Genomic DNA, 15,131 nt, shown 5'->3' on the forward strand with positions numbered 1-15,131 from the left:
TATAGAATATTAAGAATTTAAACAAATGTATACTGGAAGATTCGTCGTCTTTTGGGAGGTGATGGAAACTACAGTCGTTGGCAGGATCACTCAGTCTGATTTCGTTTTCAGCTTATGTTCAAAACAATCCCGTTTAAGCCACTAAATTAGTTTAGTCCGGTTATACATACATCCGCGAACAGCACATGTTGTCCCTGAGCTCCATAACGACATCTCTCATAAAGATTTGCGTCTTTAAATAGTAAAATAATTCTCTGAAAAACAGCTAGCCTCTTCGCTAACTAACACGCAAAATACCATTGGAACGCTACTTCCGCCGCGTCACCGGAAGTTTCACCCACTTTATATTTTACAGGAGCGCCCCTCGGAAACTTGTGGATAGAGACAAAGGAATAGTATACTAAGCGTATACTTTAAGTACTCCAGTTTTGTGCATCACTTAAAACTTTAGCATTATTCACAGCAGTACAATTAGAAAATCATTTAAAATAAAATGATCCAGAAAAAAAAGGTTTGTTGTATGGTATGGAAACTTTAGTAAGGGTCACTCACGGGTGAATCAACATTTTCGGAAGGACTCGTCTCACCTGTTGAATTGTCCTGGAGATTATTCCTTTATATGGTCACATGCTGATAATAATAAACAACCCCTGCAAACACAATTACAAAAAAATATAGACATTGTCTTTTCCCTTTGTGGATGAGTTTTGTCAGGACTTCACTGGAACATGACATCCATACACAACACATTTCCATTTCATTATACAGTATAATACAAGAAGAGGGATTGTAAACACCGTTTAGGTGCTTTGGCTCAACGTGACTGTGCAAATTAAAGAGCCCCTATCATAGCATTTGAAATGTTCCTATTTTTGTTTTAGGAGTTCCCAAAAACAGTTTAACGTGCATGCAAGGATAAAAAACACTTTGTCTTATAATATGCATTTATTTTTAACTGATTTGCTCAACGACTCCCAAATGATTCGTTCGACGATTCATTTTCCCAAACACCTCCTTTGAGTGACGCGAATCTGCAGCGATTGGTCAAATGACCCAGTCAGTTGTTATTGGTAAACCGTAGGCAGAGATTGTTGGCAACGGAAAGCCCAGAACCAGGATTATAGCTTGTCAAGTGTTGAAAATTGTATAGTGTTTGAACAAACGTGTCAGAAAAAGTGCACTTTCCACACAGTCCCTTACTCGCGTCTCCGTCAAGAGCAAGCTTTCCTGGCGAAACTCACATTGCGGCTGCTTTTGAGGGACAGTGCTTATTATATAGAGCGAAGTCATATTTGGCTAAGTCGTTTAGGAGGTAATTGCCATTTTTCAATGAATGTCTGGTGAATATCAAAAACAAAACTAACTTTACCCCGCTTAGAAGCTGAGCGGAGTGTACACAACACACACAACACAATATAACTATATTGTGCATGCTACAGAAAACATAACAGCAAACATTATTAATATTACTTACAGGTTGTGATTCAGAGGAGGACGAACCTGATCCATATACACTGGATACTGAGCCCTCCTTCAGGAACAACCGGCTTGCGAATTCACATTTGAATTCATTTAGGTTTTTGAATTTTGAATGATTCGTCATTAAAATGATGAGAACACAAGGTTCAGGCGTTGCAAATATGAACTCTGACCATTGATTCTTCACATGCTCGTCTCTGGACAATGGAAAAAAGTGGCTGAACTGTCTTTGCAATGTAGAATACAGCGTCTTCTCGACATGATACTAATGTGTTCTAGACTAGACTTCAAGTTTACACTTCCGTATGCACGCGCAGTTGTTGGGAGCGGCCAATGACCTATCTACGTCACGACGTAACAGCTAATGAATCGTTTCAAAAACAATTCATTTCATAAACTCAGAGTCGACTCTCACTTTTGAAAGACAATAACTTTATATACGGTACACTTTTCAGAATCTTTGCAGGATGTTTTCATTCCCTTAGAGCCATATTCCACACCATATGAAGAGTCATTTTCAAAAAGTCATTTTTCCATGATAGGGGATCTTTAATATGGTAATCTAATTGCTCATAAACATTTGACTACTAGCCTTAAGAGAGATAACCAGCTTAGAAGAAAAGGATCTCAAGCTGAGTAGCTGAAGATGTTACTGTAGCTTTACCCATTAATAGACACAATACTTCCTTTAAAAAAAATAAATTCCAGCATAGTGCTATATTAACCATAATGAAGGTGAATGTGGAGTCATTGCCTGCAGCGGTTCGCATTGAAAAAAAATAAGGGGATAGAAAATATAATGATGCTTACTGTATCATAACTCAACCTAAATATTAACATTACGCTATTGAATGGCTTCAGAAACCTTGGGGCTTGACTATAACACAGAAGAGTGTTAATCAGGATGATTTTTTGGTGTGGCGGTCAGCTACCACAGAATGAATGTAGCGGAAACACCGGTTCAATGAAATACCATAAGGCCCTTGCACACCGAGTCCGAAATTTGCGTCTGAAGTTTTTGCACGTTAAAAATTAAATACGACCACACGTTATGTCAATCATGCTTGGACACAGCCTCCAAAACTTTTTGCAGTCATAAAAAAAACGAATACAGCTCGATTTTCTGCGTTTTTTGCATCCCGAAAAAAAAAGCATCCCGCTTGTTCTAAAATATAAACACTTACAAAGGGCTTACCATAGTGAATTAGGGTAAGACAAAACACATTTTGAAAGAAGGACTGATGTATATTGACTCGTTATTTAAAGGGACACTATGCAGTTATTTTAGCTTAATTTAACAGCTTCAGAGTTATTGAAATGGTTACATGACTTCTTTCGGGTGGAATGGGGGGCATCTCGACCCCCCCTGGTGCCTGTGAGCGGAAAAATCTCACAAGCAGTTTCGGTGTGGCGAGCCGCCGGCCTCAGCATCAGGAAGTATTGTGTGATATCAGCTCTCGCGATGTAACATATTCCGAGAAAGAGGAAACAGCAGACTGACCGAGCGAGGAGTCGGACACGAGCATAGGCGTGATTTGCGGGTGTGATATGTCCCCATTGAAACATCTCGCAGCACAGATGTACCAATACAAACAAATAAAACATCTCCAGGTAACTCTAGAGCATTCATTTAGGTCATTTGTTAAATAAGAGGTAATCTGAAATGTGTTGTTTTTGAAATCAAGTGACCAAAGTGCTCGTTGCAGCTGCGATCAGTTTCAGTGGATTCAGTGTTCTGTTGTGACGCGCACTGTCTTCAAAAGAATGCGCGCTCAATCCGTTGCGGGGACTGAGAGACTCGTTGCAGTGAAATCGCAAAACCCAATGCACAAAAAACATGTCCCTGCTTGAAATACAGCCACTAATAAACAATCGGTGTTGATGAGGAAAATAAACTATACTATTAGTAAGGATTAGAACCCAAAACCTGTGACACACATGGCAAAAGTTCTTCCTCTGGACCATTAAAGTTCATGGGGATATGTATTTAATCACGTGAATATTCTCACCGCTAACAACATATATTAGATCTCATTAAACGACAAATTAAACACAATGTACTATTGTATACTATGTAACACGTCACGCCCTCCGTGAGTGGTATTTACGACAGTAACGTTAAAAACAAGTACTCCACAGTTACTCTAGGGGTCGCTGTTTGACAAAAACAGCATTCCTGCCTGGTGTCCCTTTAAATTTGAACAAAAAAAGTTTCCACAGAGCACATTTAATCTGAATGTAAAAATGATTTACTTGTAAGTGTATTATTTGTGAGTGATGGATCTGAACATGGACATTTGCTCATTGAGGCAACTTCGGGCAATGCTTTTTCTTATGAGTCTGTAGATGAGATATTTGGTTGAAACTCTTCCCACATAAAGAGCAATGGTGCGGCTTCTCTCCAGTATGAACTCTCTCATGATCTTTCAATGATTTTGAATAAGAGAAACTCTTTCCACAGTGTGAGCACTCGTATGGTTTCTCTCCAGTATGAATTCTCTGGTGTGATTTTAAAGCACTGGATGTAGTGTAAGTCTTCCCACATTCAAAGCACATATGAGGTCTTTCACCAGTATGTACACGCTCATGCTGTTTTAAAGAGTGCAATTCTAAAAAACACTTTCCACAAAAAGAACAAATGTGTGGCTTCACATCTACATGAACTTTAAGGTGTGCTTTTAAGCTAGATGCCAAAGCAAATGTTTTGTCACATTGATCACAGCTGAAAGACTTCACTCCAGTGTGAGAGCGCAGATGATTGGTGAGAACGCTTTTGCGCTTGAAACTCTTTCCACACTGAGTGCATGTGAACGGTCTTTCCCCAGTGTGAACTCTCGTGTGCTCATTTAGGTGCCTTTTATGTATGAAACTCTTTCCACAGTGAGTGCATGTGAACAGATTCTCTCCCGTGTGAATTCTCATGTGTCGCTTAAGGTCTGATTTATGCATGTAACATTTTCCACACTCTGTGCAGGTGAAAAGTCCTTTGTGTCCAGATTTTCCAGCTTGTTTTTGTGAGACATCCTCTCCAGTCTTTGAAACGATTGGATTTCCAGATTTTCCATCTGGTTTGTGTGCGACATCCTCTCCAGTCTTTGAAACGATTGGATTTCCAGATTGTCCAGCTAGTTTTTGTGTGACATTCTCTTCAGTATTTGAAACAACTGCATTTCCATCTTCGTTCTTTAAATGACAAGGTTTTTGAAACCGATGACATTTGTCTTCAGCCTCTGCCATTGAGTCTAAAAATCAACATATTAAATTTCCACAAATCAAAATAAAGGAGGACAAATGTGAAAAAGGAAATGTAGCTGAACAAGTTACATTTTTTTTATTGTCAGTTTTTATCAAATGTTCCTCAGCAGTCATTAAAGAGAATTAGGAAACCCATCTCAGGTTATGACCCTAACCATGTTTCCCTGAGAAGGGGAAGGAGACACTGCAACTTTGATTGACGCTGTGGGTAAAGTCATCAGCTTGACTAGTGCCTGAAGCACATGTGAACACACTCCAACTTCATTTCCAGTCCATAACATCATTAGCAAAGAAATAGTGCCCATAAATTATCAGACTGATCTCATGAAGTAGCGTGTGTATGACACGCCAATTCGTATTTCCATTTTTGGCGTGCTATCAAGACGCATAATCGCTTTTCAGCGTGTTTATGAACGCCATTGACTTAACGTTATATAAATATATGACTTACCTCAACCCCGTCCCTAAACCTAACCGTCACTGGGGTTAATGGCATTTATGACTGTTCCCTTACCATCCAAGGTAAAAAAAAGATATGACTTACCTCAACCCAATCCCTAAACTTAACCATCACTGGGGTTAATGGCATTTATGACTGGAGATTTGACGTCGTGTACAGACACGCGGAATGACGCGGACGTTAATGGCGTAGACATACACGCAAACACGCGCATACACGCGGATAGCTCAAAATGCGTAGAGATAACACGCCACTTGACTCGAAAGTGGCGTGTATGTTTACGCAAAAGTCATGATGTCATGTTGCCATAATACACGTTATCAACTTTTTTTTGTCTGAAGGAGACATGCAAGCTGGCCCAATGGGATGGCAATGAGAAGCTCTCATTCCCCCTCTCAGGGAACCATGGTTAAAGTCATAACCTGAGATGTTCCCTTTCGAAGTGGAACTCAACACTACAACATAGCATCTTGAATTTATGCTATGGGGAAAAAAATCCCACTCTGCCCTGCTGCCGAAATGCCAGCCTCACTAGGAGTGAATATGCACAAGCATAGTGGGTATAACATACATTGACTCAACAATACTTTAGCTGGAGTCCAAGCATCAACACAGGGCACATCCAAAAAAGAGGCACAAGATGTTAGATGTTAGATGTGCTAACATCTAGTGGTAGCATCCCCTAACTCATTACCATAAATATAGAAACTATTCCAGCTCGTAGGAAATACGAATTGGCGTGTCATACACACGCTACTTCATGAGATCAGTCTGGAAAATGTATAGCAAAAGTCTAAATGTGGAAGCAACCATGATTCAGAAAGAGGTTAGAAAAAGTGATTTTAAAAGAATTCGAGTCTTCTCGGGTCCATTTGGAAAAAGCTAATGTATTTTAAATTATCTGAGACACTAATACCAAACCTGACCTGTGTCAGAGGCACTCTTTTAAGATTGGGACCCGATCTCCGGGTTTTTCCATCTCCATTAAACACCCAATTTCATTGGCCATGTGCTTTGTAGCACTCACCAGTTTGTGGACAGTAGAGCGAGCAGATATATTAATAACATCCACTTCAACACTCTCTACATCCAATTCCTTAGAATTAGGCATTCCACAATATTCAATGAGATTAGGAACCCTAATAACCTTGGGTGGAGCTTCTCACAGCAACGGCATCACAAAGAATGCATTCAACTTGAGAGCTGAACGCGCTCCATTCAAACGCTAGATTATCTCGCTATCGGGAATCAAGCGAGAACAGAGTCTGAGTGCCTCCAACTTCCTCGAGCGCCGAGCGTGCTCACGCAAACGCTAGATTACCATCCCTCGGGAGGAATCAAAGAAGAACAAAGCCCTTTACCACGAATGCATCATGATGAGGAGGATATCCAGCTTCCTCGTGAGTCGGATACACACCAGACTGTATGTCTTACACGCGCATACAAACAAGTGGAAGACAAAAAGAATTGACATGTATTAAGGACACCCTCTTATATTTCCTCTAATGACTTTTGTTAGCCAATGAAACTGAAGTATGTATGATCCGGAGATATCCCTTCAATCTCTTTCAATGGAAGTCTATGGGAGTTGTTGCTAAGGTGCTCTCAATGATTGCTAGGGCGTGGCTTGATAGCTTCACACTGATCCTGAAAGACTGATTGGTCTTCTGAGTAAAATTAGCCCACCCCCTTGTCTCTGTAACACTGTGATCCAGAGCCATGTTCAATACAAAATCCCTATGCAATTTACCATAGTAGGAAAAACAAATGAATTTCATGGGACGACCTTCACCATGGTAAGTCAATGATGACTTTCCCCATAGCGTCAATCCAAGGACACGGTGTTCCACTTCAAAAGGGAGCACCAACCTGTTTGTTCCTCTGAATCTTCATCTCTCACTCTGCAGGGTTCTTCCTTAAACTCCATCTTTAAAATAAATGTCAGTTGAATCTCCTGGAGTAATTCCTTCCGCTGTCTTCTTCACCTATAGGAAGATGAGAACGGGGGTTATGCAAAACAAACTGCCGTGTTCTGTTGAACAGGTTGCATCACTGCTGCTTCCGATCCTTTGTGGTGCTATTAAATATAAAGCTATTTTACTCAAGATCCCTTAAAAGGAGCAACCAAAGATGAGCATAACTTATGTCCAGGGGCATCTGACAGGGGTATTAGTTGGGGGTGGGTGGCACTTAATTAGATACCCGCTGATTTTACCTGCATTAAACAGTCCTGTACAGGGGTTGGACAATGAAACTGAAACACTGGCCAATGTTGGAGGTTTCACATCTATATGCCTGGCGGCCAATCTTCAGAGTGAAGCACGGGTGGATCAGTGATGGTTTGAGCTCCAATATCATGACAATCCTGATTGTATTTGATGGACACGACACTGCCGAGGACTACCAAACCCTTCTGGAGGATCATGAGCACCTGATGCTCAAACCGTGTATCAGCATGATCATGCACCAACACACACAGCAAGACTTGTGACAGAAGGGTTTGATGAAGATGAAAGTGACGTTGAACATCTCCCATGGTCTGACAGTCACCAGATCTGAATATTATTGAGGTGTTTTGGAGGAGCGAGTCCACCAGCATCATATAGTGACCTGGACACTGTTCTGGAAGAGGAACCGCTCATAATCCCTCTGGTCACTGTGAAGGACTTCTATCTGTCAATTGGTGCTGTATTTGGATGCAAAATGAGGCCCTCACCATTCTAACAAATTATTGTGTTGTAAAACCAGGTGTTTCAGTTTCATTGTCCAACCCCTGTACGTATTCTTGTTTGTGCTGTGAACAGCATGTAAAACATAACATTTGCAACGTAAATAGTTGCAGCGTTGAACATGCTAGCCAATCATAGAGAAGTCTGTTGGGCTTGTTGTATGCAGTGGCCAATCAAACGTGTTTATTTTAGTCAGGATCCCCTCCACCCAAATTGCTATAGTTTTCTTTCTGTGCGAGCTTTGAAGTCATCATTGAAGTCTGATCGCTCACTAATCCGTTCATTATAACAAACAGTGAAGACTCAATACAAATAAGAGATTCATTGTGCTTTGATTATAACAGGAGTTTTCGAAAGAGTGCAAAACTGAAGAGATTGACAGGTTCACAGATGAAACAGTGTCCATGACAACAAACAATGGGGAAATGGACTGACAACAAAAGCCCATGTGGTGCGAGAGTGTGACCAAAATTAAACAATGCCGATTGATTTTGAACAGATTTTCCAATCCGTGTTTTTGTCTTTTCATGAACCACTATGGTACACCTATAATAAGTGTTTACATTGGGACCATTTTACACTGGTTCGGATTGCTGCCGATGTGGAGTAGCCCAGTACCTGCGTAACTCATCATAGACGTAAACAGAGAGTAGTAGTTCCGACTACAATGTTCTTCCGAAAGACGCATTATTCTGTTAAAAAACTCAAGTTTATTATCGCTCGTTATAGCACCAAAAGCGTAAAAAATAAAGCCTCACAAATAACATGCAAGTATTGAGGCCCCAGACAGCAGTCATTTAATAATAGCCTATATTCTTTCTTTCTTTCTTTTTACCTACACACCAGCGTGAATATTTTTGTTTTTGCATTTCAAATAGGGCCAATTTATAGGCTTCTCCTAGGCTTACGTTTTTAAATTACAAAGGGCCTACTGATGTTTTTGTTATTGTATTTTCAATATTATAGGTTATTAGTTGTGCATAAACATTCCATTTGTTTGAAAAAAAAAAAATATATATATATATATATATATATATATATATATATATATATATATATTGTCATCCTTGCTGCAAGCTTACAAGAGCGATAATATCATAAAATGTGTTAAATATTTTCTTAGGAAAAAGGGGGTCTCAGGCAAAAAAAAGTTATAAACCACTGCCGTAAAGGACCATGAAGTGTCCATTGGTCATATCGGAAGCATTTCGACTAAATGGCTGAAGGCAGCAGGTTCGCTACAAGAAAGTGTGGCGGTGAAATCTCTGGTACATGAAGTCGGCCGAGTTTGAGAAGATGGGGATTCTGTTTCGCAATGTACACGCTATAGGAAAGAAAAGTCGACCCCTCACGGACTACGTGTGGATGTGTATGTTAATTAATTTGTTAGAAACTAGGTTAGTCATGATAGTACATATAGGAACTCAAACAGAGCTAAGGAGTTTGTGTTTTACATTGCTGAGGCTGAAAAAACAAAACTGAGAGAAGCTCTAGCCACCACAAAGTTCCTGTCAGTAATGAGTGACAGTTTGACAGAGTGTCAGACAGTGTAATTGTTTAATACTGATATGAGTCCATATAATATGGTTCTAATTATTATTAAAGATGTAGCTACACATATGTATTAATAATAATAATGATAAAATGAGGGTAGAGAAATGTTAATGGAACGTTTGGTTACTAAAACCCAAACACTAACGTTGTGTTCATGTGAATAGACCTTATTCAGAGGCCAAGTTATACGCTGTAAAAAGCTGTTAAGCTCCTAGATCACTTATAATTTTCCACAGTACAGCTTTTGTTTCGTTATCTGTTAAGAAACAATTCACTTTCTTTCTAACTTTAACCTCTAACTCCTCAAGCTGATGTTGTTGACATTAGATTCATCATTTAAAACTTACAAGGTTGCATTTTTGCTAATGAGATAAAATGAAAACACAACTCATAATCTAAAAAAAAAAGTGAAAAACCAGTCAGACAGTAACGAGTTTACGTTTCATGAGCGTAAACTACAACATCAGTAGGTTAATTTCGATTCACTGAGTGATTCACTAAATGAACTGACTCGTGTCATCTTTTGGATTTAGATTAGACTAATAAATGACCAAATGAATGTACTCACCGTCTGAAACACAGCAGGTTTAGAGCAGAATGAACGGCTGTGTTGCAATGCACTCCTCTCATGTTCATCCCTCGCTCACACCTCTTCTTCCTCTGCTCACACACCCGGGTGTGTGTCAGTGCTTTCGTTGCTCGAGCGCCTCTACTGGCGGAAACCCACCAAGATATGCTCCTTTTTTTTTTTTTTTTTTTTTTTAGATTATACAAAATAATGATCTCCCCAAATATGTTTGATTTGGGAAAAATATTTAAACTCTAAACCTAAGGAGTTTCCATTTGTATTTACCTTCTGGACTCATTCAACTCTTGCGTGTTACTGATGGTGTTTAAATTAAACTGTAATTGTATGACTTAATTTTAAAGTTAGATTGTAGAAGTATTATTGATAAAAAATGTGAGAGTTATTAAGAGATAAAGATTTACCTTATAAATCCAGAACACAAAATGTGCTTAAAATATGTCAAGTTAACCTTCATTAAACTTTTTTGGATTATAAATGTAAAAATATTACATTAAACCATATAAATTAATAGCTTAAATTAAGCCTTATAGTATAGGCTAATTTAACTAGATAGCAGATGTAAAACAAGTAGGCTATATTTCACTGCTCAATGCGTCATCGCGATTGCACTGAATTAAAGAACGTTGCAAAGTGATGTTATTTCAATTTTGCACCCGCAATAATGTTGAAACAAAGAGATTTCAAAGAAAAATCAACAGTAATGTTACTAAATCAATGTTAAACTATGACTACATCACTGCTGTTGAATCAGCATTGAAATGAACAAAAATAATATTGTTCGATCAACAATCTGATGATGCTTCTAAATCACTTTTGAACACTGACCTGACTTCAGCTGATCGATGACACTATTGTCTTTTAGAGCTCAGTTACAATTGAACTCTGTTTGCATCATTATTTTCCATAATTTTTCATTAGTATAGCTGCTTTGAAACAATCTGTATTGTATGAAGCACTGTAGAAATAAAGGTGATGACTTTTGTTGAAACAAAATACAACTGAAATGTAATGTCAACATTAATGATGTTTGCTTTATGATGTATAGTACATTTTGAAACAACATTAATATTTCATCTACTCTTCAATGTCAATAAATTCCTGACAATTTCAAAGTTAGGGGAAAACATTTTAAAATGAAAATAAAGTGTGACATTCTTCCAACTAAGTTGCACACTTTAAGAAGTCTGTTAGATGCTTTTGGAACTTTGTTAATCATTAAAGTCCTAATAAATATTACTAAGGAAAAATAATTGACAAGCTTAAATATTAAACCCAGATCACAACACTGTCTTTGGCAAATAAAAATATAAATAGATAACACCAGGAAAATTGCAGTATTTTTTCATTTATTAGCTGTAAGTACAGTATAACGCCATAACACGTTATTTACTCACGAGGCGGAAAAGAAGAGGCTGGAAATCACACCAGCGAAAATGTTTGTGTGCAAATTACTAGGACTTTGGTGTATATATTAAAGCTGCCGTCGCCAACTTTTTTTTTTTTATCATATTCAGCGAATTCGACACTATTGGTGCATTCCATTCGACCGTAAGTGGACTGCGAAGTGGACTTCACAGGGTTTTTCGCCATCTTAAATGAGATTCCAATTCGAAGGGAACGAACATGTTCAGTTCGAAGGGCACTGCAAACGGCATAGGGAATAAGGGAACATCGATACATCACTTCACAGGAAGTCAGTGAAGTCCACTTCAACTGATATACCGTGTTCAGGGAGTAGGGAGCAGTGAACACTGCGTAGGGACCCTGTCAAATGGAACGCACCTTATATTCCGACAGAACAACATAAATTAAGTGGTTTTAGAAAAAAACTCGAGCTTCTAACTTCACCTGGAGCGCGTTATTTGTTTTGCAAAAATCCCCCCTCCCGGTTCATTGTGTCGAATCAGCGCAGGGGGGTGTGAGATATGACTGTCAATCACAAGTCGTGCATGCACACGTCAATCACATGCACACGCCTGAAGTTCGCGGAGTAGCGAAGAGTGATGGTGGAAAAGTTTCCAATTCCTCGGTTAACCTCAAGAGCGAGGAGGTCAAAAACCACACAGGAAAAGAGAAAAACTGCTGAAAAAAAAGAAGTACAGAAAGAAATCGACCGTGCCCGTAATAAAACCAGGATAACACATCGGAACGGCATTTAAACGATGGAGAGAATTACGTGATTTATTTGGGTTTAAGCTGGAGGCAGAGCTTGCAACATTTCTTCTCGACAGGTAATTTTGCTTTATCAACCAGTTACTTTATTTCTTAGTGTTATGTCAGTAATCGAAGTATGTTTGCTCAAATGTGTTGGTATGGATAGCTAATGTTAGCACTTCGTGGACAGGTTCGTTTGCACTGAAATCCGTGTGAATGTAACATTAGGTTAATAAACAGGTCCATGAAGGGATAAAGTTAGACTTTTTGGAAGAATCAATGCTACTCTATCTTTCTTACTAGAGTAAGAACAGTAGTAAAGCGACTGTTGTTGCATGTTATACGTATAAGCAATAATAAATGTACAATGACCATGTCTGCCGCATATACCAAACAGCACGCGCACTGACGAGCACGAACTCTGTGGGAGGGTATTCGTTGTTAGTGGGGGAGGGGCATGAGAGTTGTAAACATTCAAAATGTTGCCAAAGTCCACTCAATCAGCCAGAGTTGCCGACGGCAGCTTTAATGAATATGTATCTTCATATTCACTTGACAGGTACTGAATGATTTTAGAGTGTTGGCATTAAAGTGACATTTGAGGATGGGAAGTTCGGTCTGGACTTGAGCTGTTGTGAAGCAAGTATGCCCGAACCAAAGCAGTTCGGACCAATCAAATTGTCAGTACGGGCTTTATACGATGATGGACAGATGATCAACAGCAAAGTAATCATCCACGTCACCAATGGTTGCTTGGGTTGAATTCGTTTGCAACAAAGAATGGCTGCCACTGGAGAATTTAGCCATCATGTCTGGTATAGAAGATGTAGACAGTGCATTCATTTTTAAAGAGGAACAGAGAACCGCGATCAAGGCATTTGTTGATCGGAAATATGTTTTTGCCGTCATTCCAAAGGGATTTAGCAAAAATTTAATTTACACTCAACATGATTAACCTGTAATTTTTAATAACCGCATTGTTAATTTCAGGCAATATATGTTAAATAACACCTAATTTTTGTTATTTAACCGCAAAATCGAAAATTCAAGCAAAGATGTCAGATAGAGTAAGATGGTCTGGTATGTTTGGAGATAAATGCCGATATGCAATTTTATGCTTATTATAAAAAAAAGTTATTATTTATTTTAAAAGTTGGCAATTTCGTTTCATATTTTTTTTTAGGTTGTTCTTTCTGAACACGGTGTAAATATCCGTACGACATGCAGCATGGTGGCAGGGGCCACCCTATTATGTCTATTGGCGCTACCATTTGAAATAACATGTTCATACAGTATTTTTTTTTTAATTCAGGATAAAGAGGAAGAAAATGAAATATATTAATATATTTTGTTAGTTCGCTACAAAAGCACTAAAGTGTGCCGTACTGTACCTTGCATTGGAAAAGTGCCATTAGTCAGTCCTTCCAGAAAAATGCGGAGTTTTTTGTGATTGTTGCGGGCAAAAATCCTTGATTCAAAATTGCGGGAACTTGCAAAAATTGCGGTTTGATGAAAAAGGTTCCTACCTTAATGTAAAGAGTCATTTCCTATTACTTCCTATGATAAGCTAGCATACTACATCACAGAAGTGCTGGGAATATTTTAAGTCTCATCTTGTTTTATTTCAGACCTTAATAAACATGGCAAACTTACAAAACATTGAGTTAAACAAGTCCTGTAGCTTTACAAAAAGAAATATGCTACAACTTCTGTAAAAATGAATAAATAAAATATAAAAAAATAAAATGTGTGCTTCCTGTTTTACAGAGGTAGCTATACAAAACAGACATCTTCTGTTAGATTAAGTGCTTACAATGCACAAAGTGCAATCTCTTACTGTAACAAATTTACATACTAATATTCTTACAACTGTAAGGTTTTTGAAACTAGTATGATTTAACCCACTGGTAACAAAAAAGTGCAATCTTACAACTGTAAAGTTGCATCAACTCCTGAATGAAACTACAAAAGTCCACTGTGAAAACGAAAACTATAACAGCATAGCCTCTAACACTGGCCAATCCTTCGCCATCCTCCATCCCCTCTCCCTCTCCTCCTCCTCCTCCTCCATCTCAATCTCCTCGCTTTCAAATGCTCCACTACGGACCCGTTGGTTGTGGTAAAGGAAGACCAGGGGCCTCATGTATAAACGTTGCGTACGCACAAAATGGGCATAGAAATATGCGTACGCATTTTTCCACGTGCACATCGGGATTTATAAAAAATAAACTTGGCGTAAATAAGTGCGCACCGTAAGGATGCTCTTGACCGTGCGTACGCACTCTTTTAGAAGATTATGGGTTTTGGCGACACCGATGGTGAGCTGGAGTCAAATGTCTTTTTGCTCACTATTAGACAGAGAATCTAAAGAAAATTATACATCTACAGAAAGATAATACAAATATAATTTCACAAACCTATCACTTGAAGCAAACATCCATCCCTTCTTAAATGACCGCGCCAGCACGCGCGTTCCGTTTAGTGAAACTGACGCACATATAGCCTATAATCTAACGGCAGATGGAGTAAAACCGTAAATCTTCATTATGAGTCCAAATCATAAATACAGTCCATATTCACAATAATAGTTTAAATAAATAAAAGAATGGTACTATGTTTTACTTCTGATATAAACATTTAGATTAAATATGCCATTCTCATTAATGGAGTTAAACTCTTAAACTACATGAAATCATTAGCCTACTGAGAAGTTACAATATATATATATATATATATATATATATATATTCAATAAATAGAAATAGACCTATTTGTTGTGGATACATTGCTTTTGAACACTTTTCTTCTGGCATGCTGTGTTTTAATGTTTTAACTACAGATTGTCTGAGAAAACTGTTTCGTGCAAATAATGCACAACCATGTCTATCTCTTCCATTAAAATCTCTTCCAT

General features: G+C 38.4%; 1 protein-coding gene across 1 annotated transcript; it reads right to left on the reverse strand.

The window, feature by feature from the left end:
* Window positions 1-2,403: 2,403 nt before the first annotated feature.
* On the reverse strand, window positions 2,404-10,172 carry LOC120461562 (uncharacterized). The gene is made up of 3 exons (XM_039649801.2): window positions 10,046-10,172; window positions 7,064-7,179; window positions 2,404-4,721 (listed from the first exon to the last, which is right to left on the reverse strand). Exons 2-3 carry the CDS (start codon window positions 7,119-7,121, stop codon window positions 3,781-3,783), a joined length of 999 nt encoding a protein of 332 aa, XP_039505735.2. The 5' UTR covers window positions 7,122-7,179; window positions 10,046-10,172; the 3' UTR covers window positions 2,404-3,780.
* Window positions 10,173-15,131: the final 4,959 nt, after the last annotated feature.

Source organism: Pimephales promelas, chromosome 5 (genome assembly GCF_988280905.1).
Source record: "Pimephales promelas chromosome 5, fPimPro1.hap1.1, whole genome shotgun sequence".
NCBI classification, from domain to species: domain Eukaryota; kingdom Metazoa; phylum Chordata; class Actinopteri; order Cypriniformes; family Leuciscidae; genus Pimephales; species Pimephales promelas.

Coding starts and splice junctions, on each gene's coding strand:
- LOC120461562 (XM_039649801.2), bottom strand. CDS start 7,121: ATGGAGTTTAAGGAAGAACCCTGCAGAGTGAGAGATGAAGATTCAGAG. Junction 4,722..7,063: donor AGATTCAGAGGAACAAACAG/GTTGGTGCTCCC, acceptor GTTGATTTTTAG/ACTCAATGGCAGAGGCTGAA.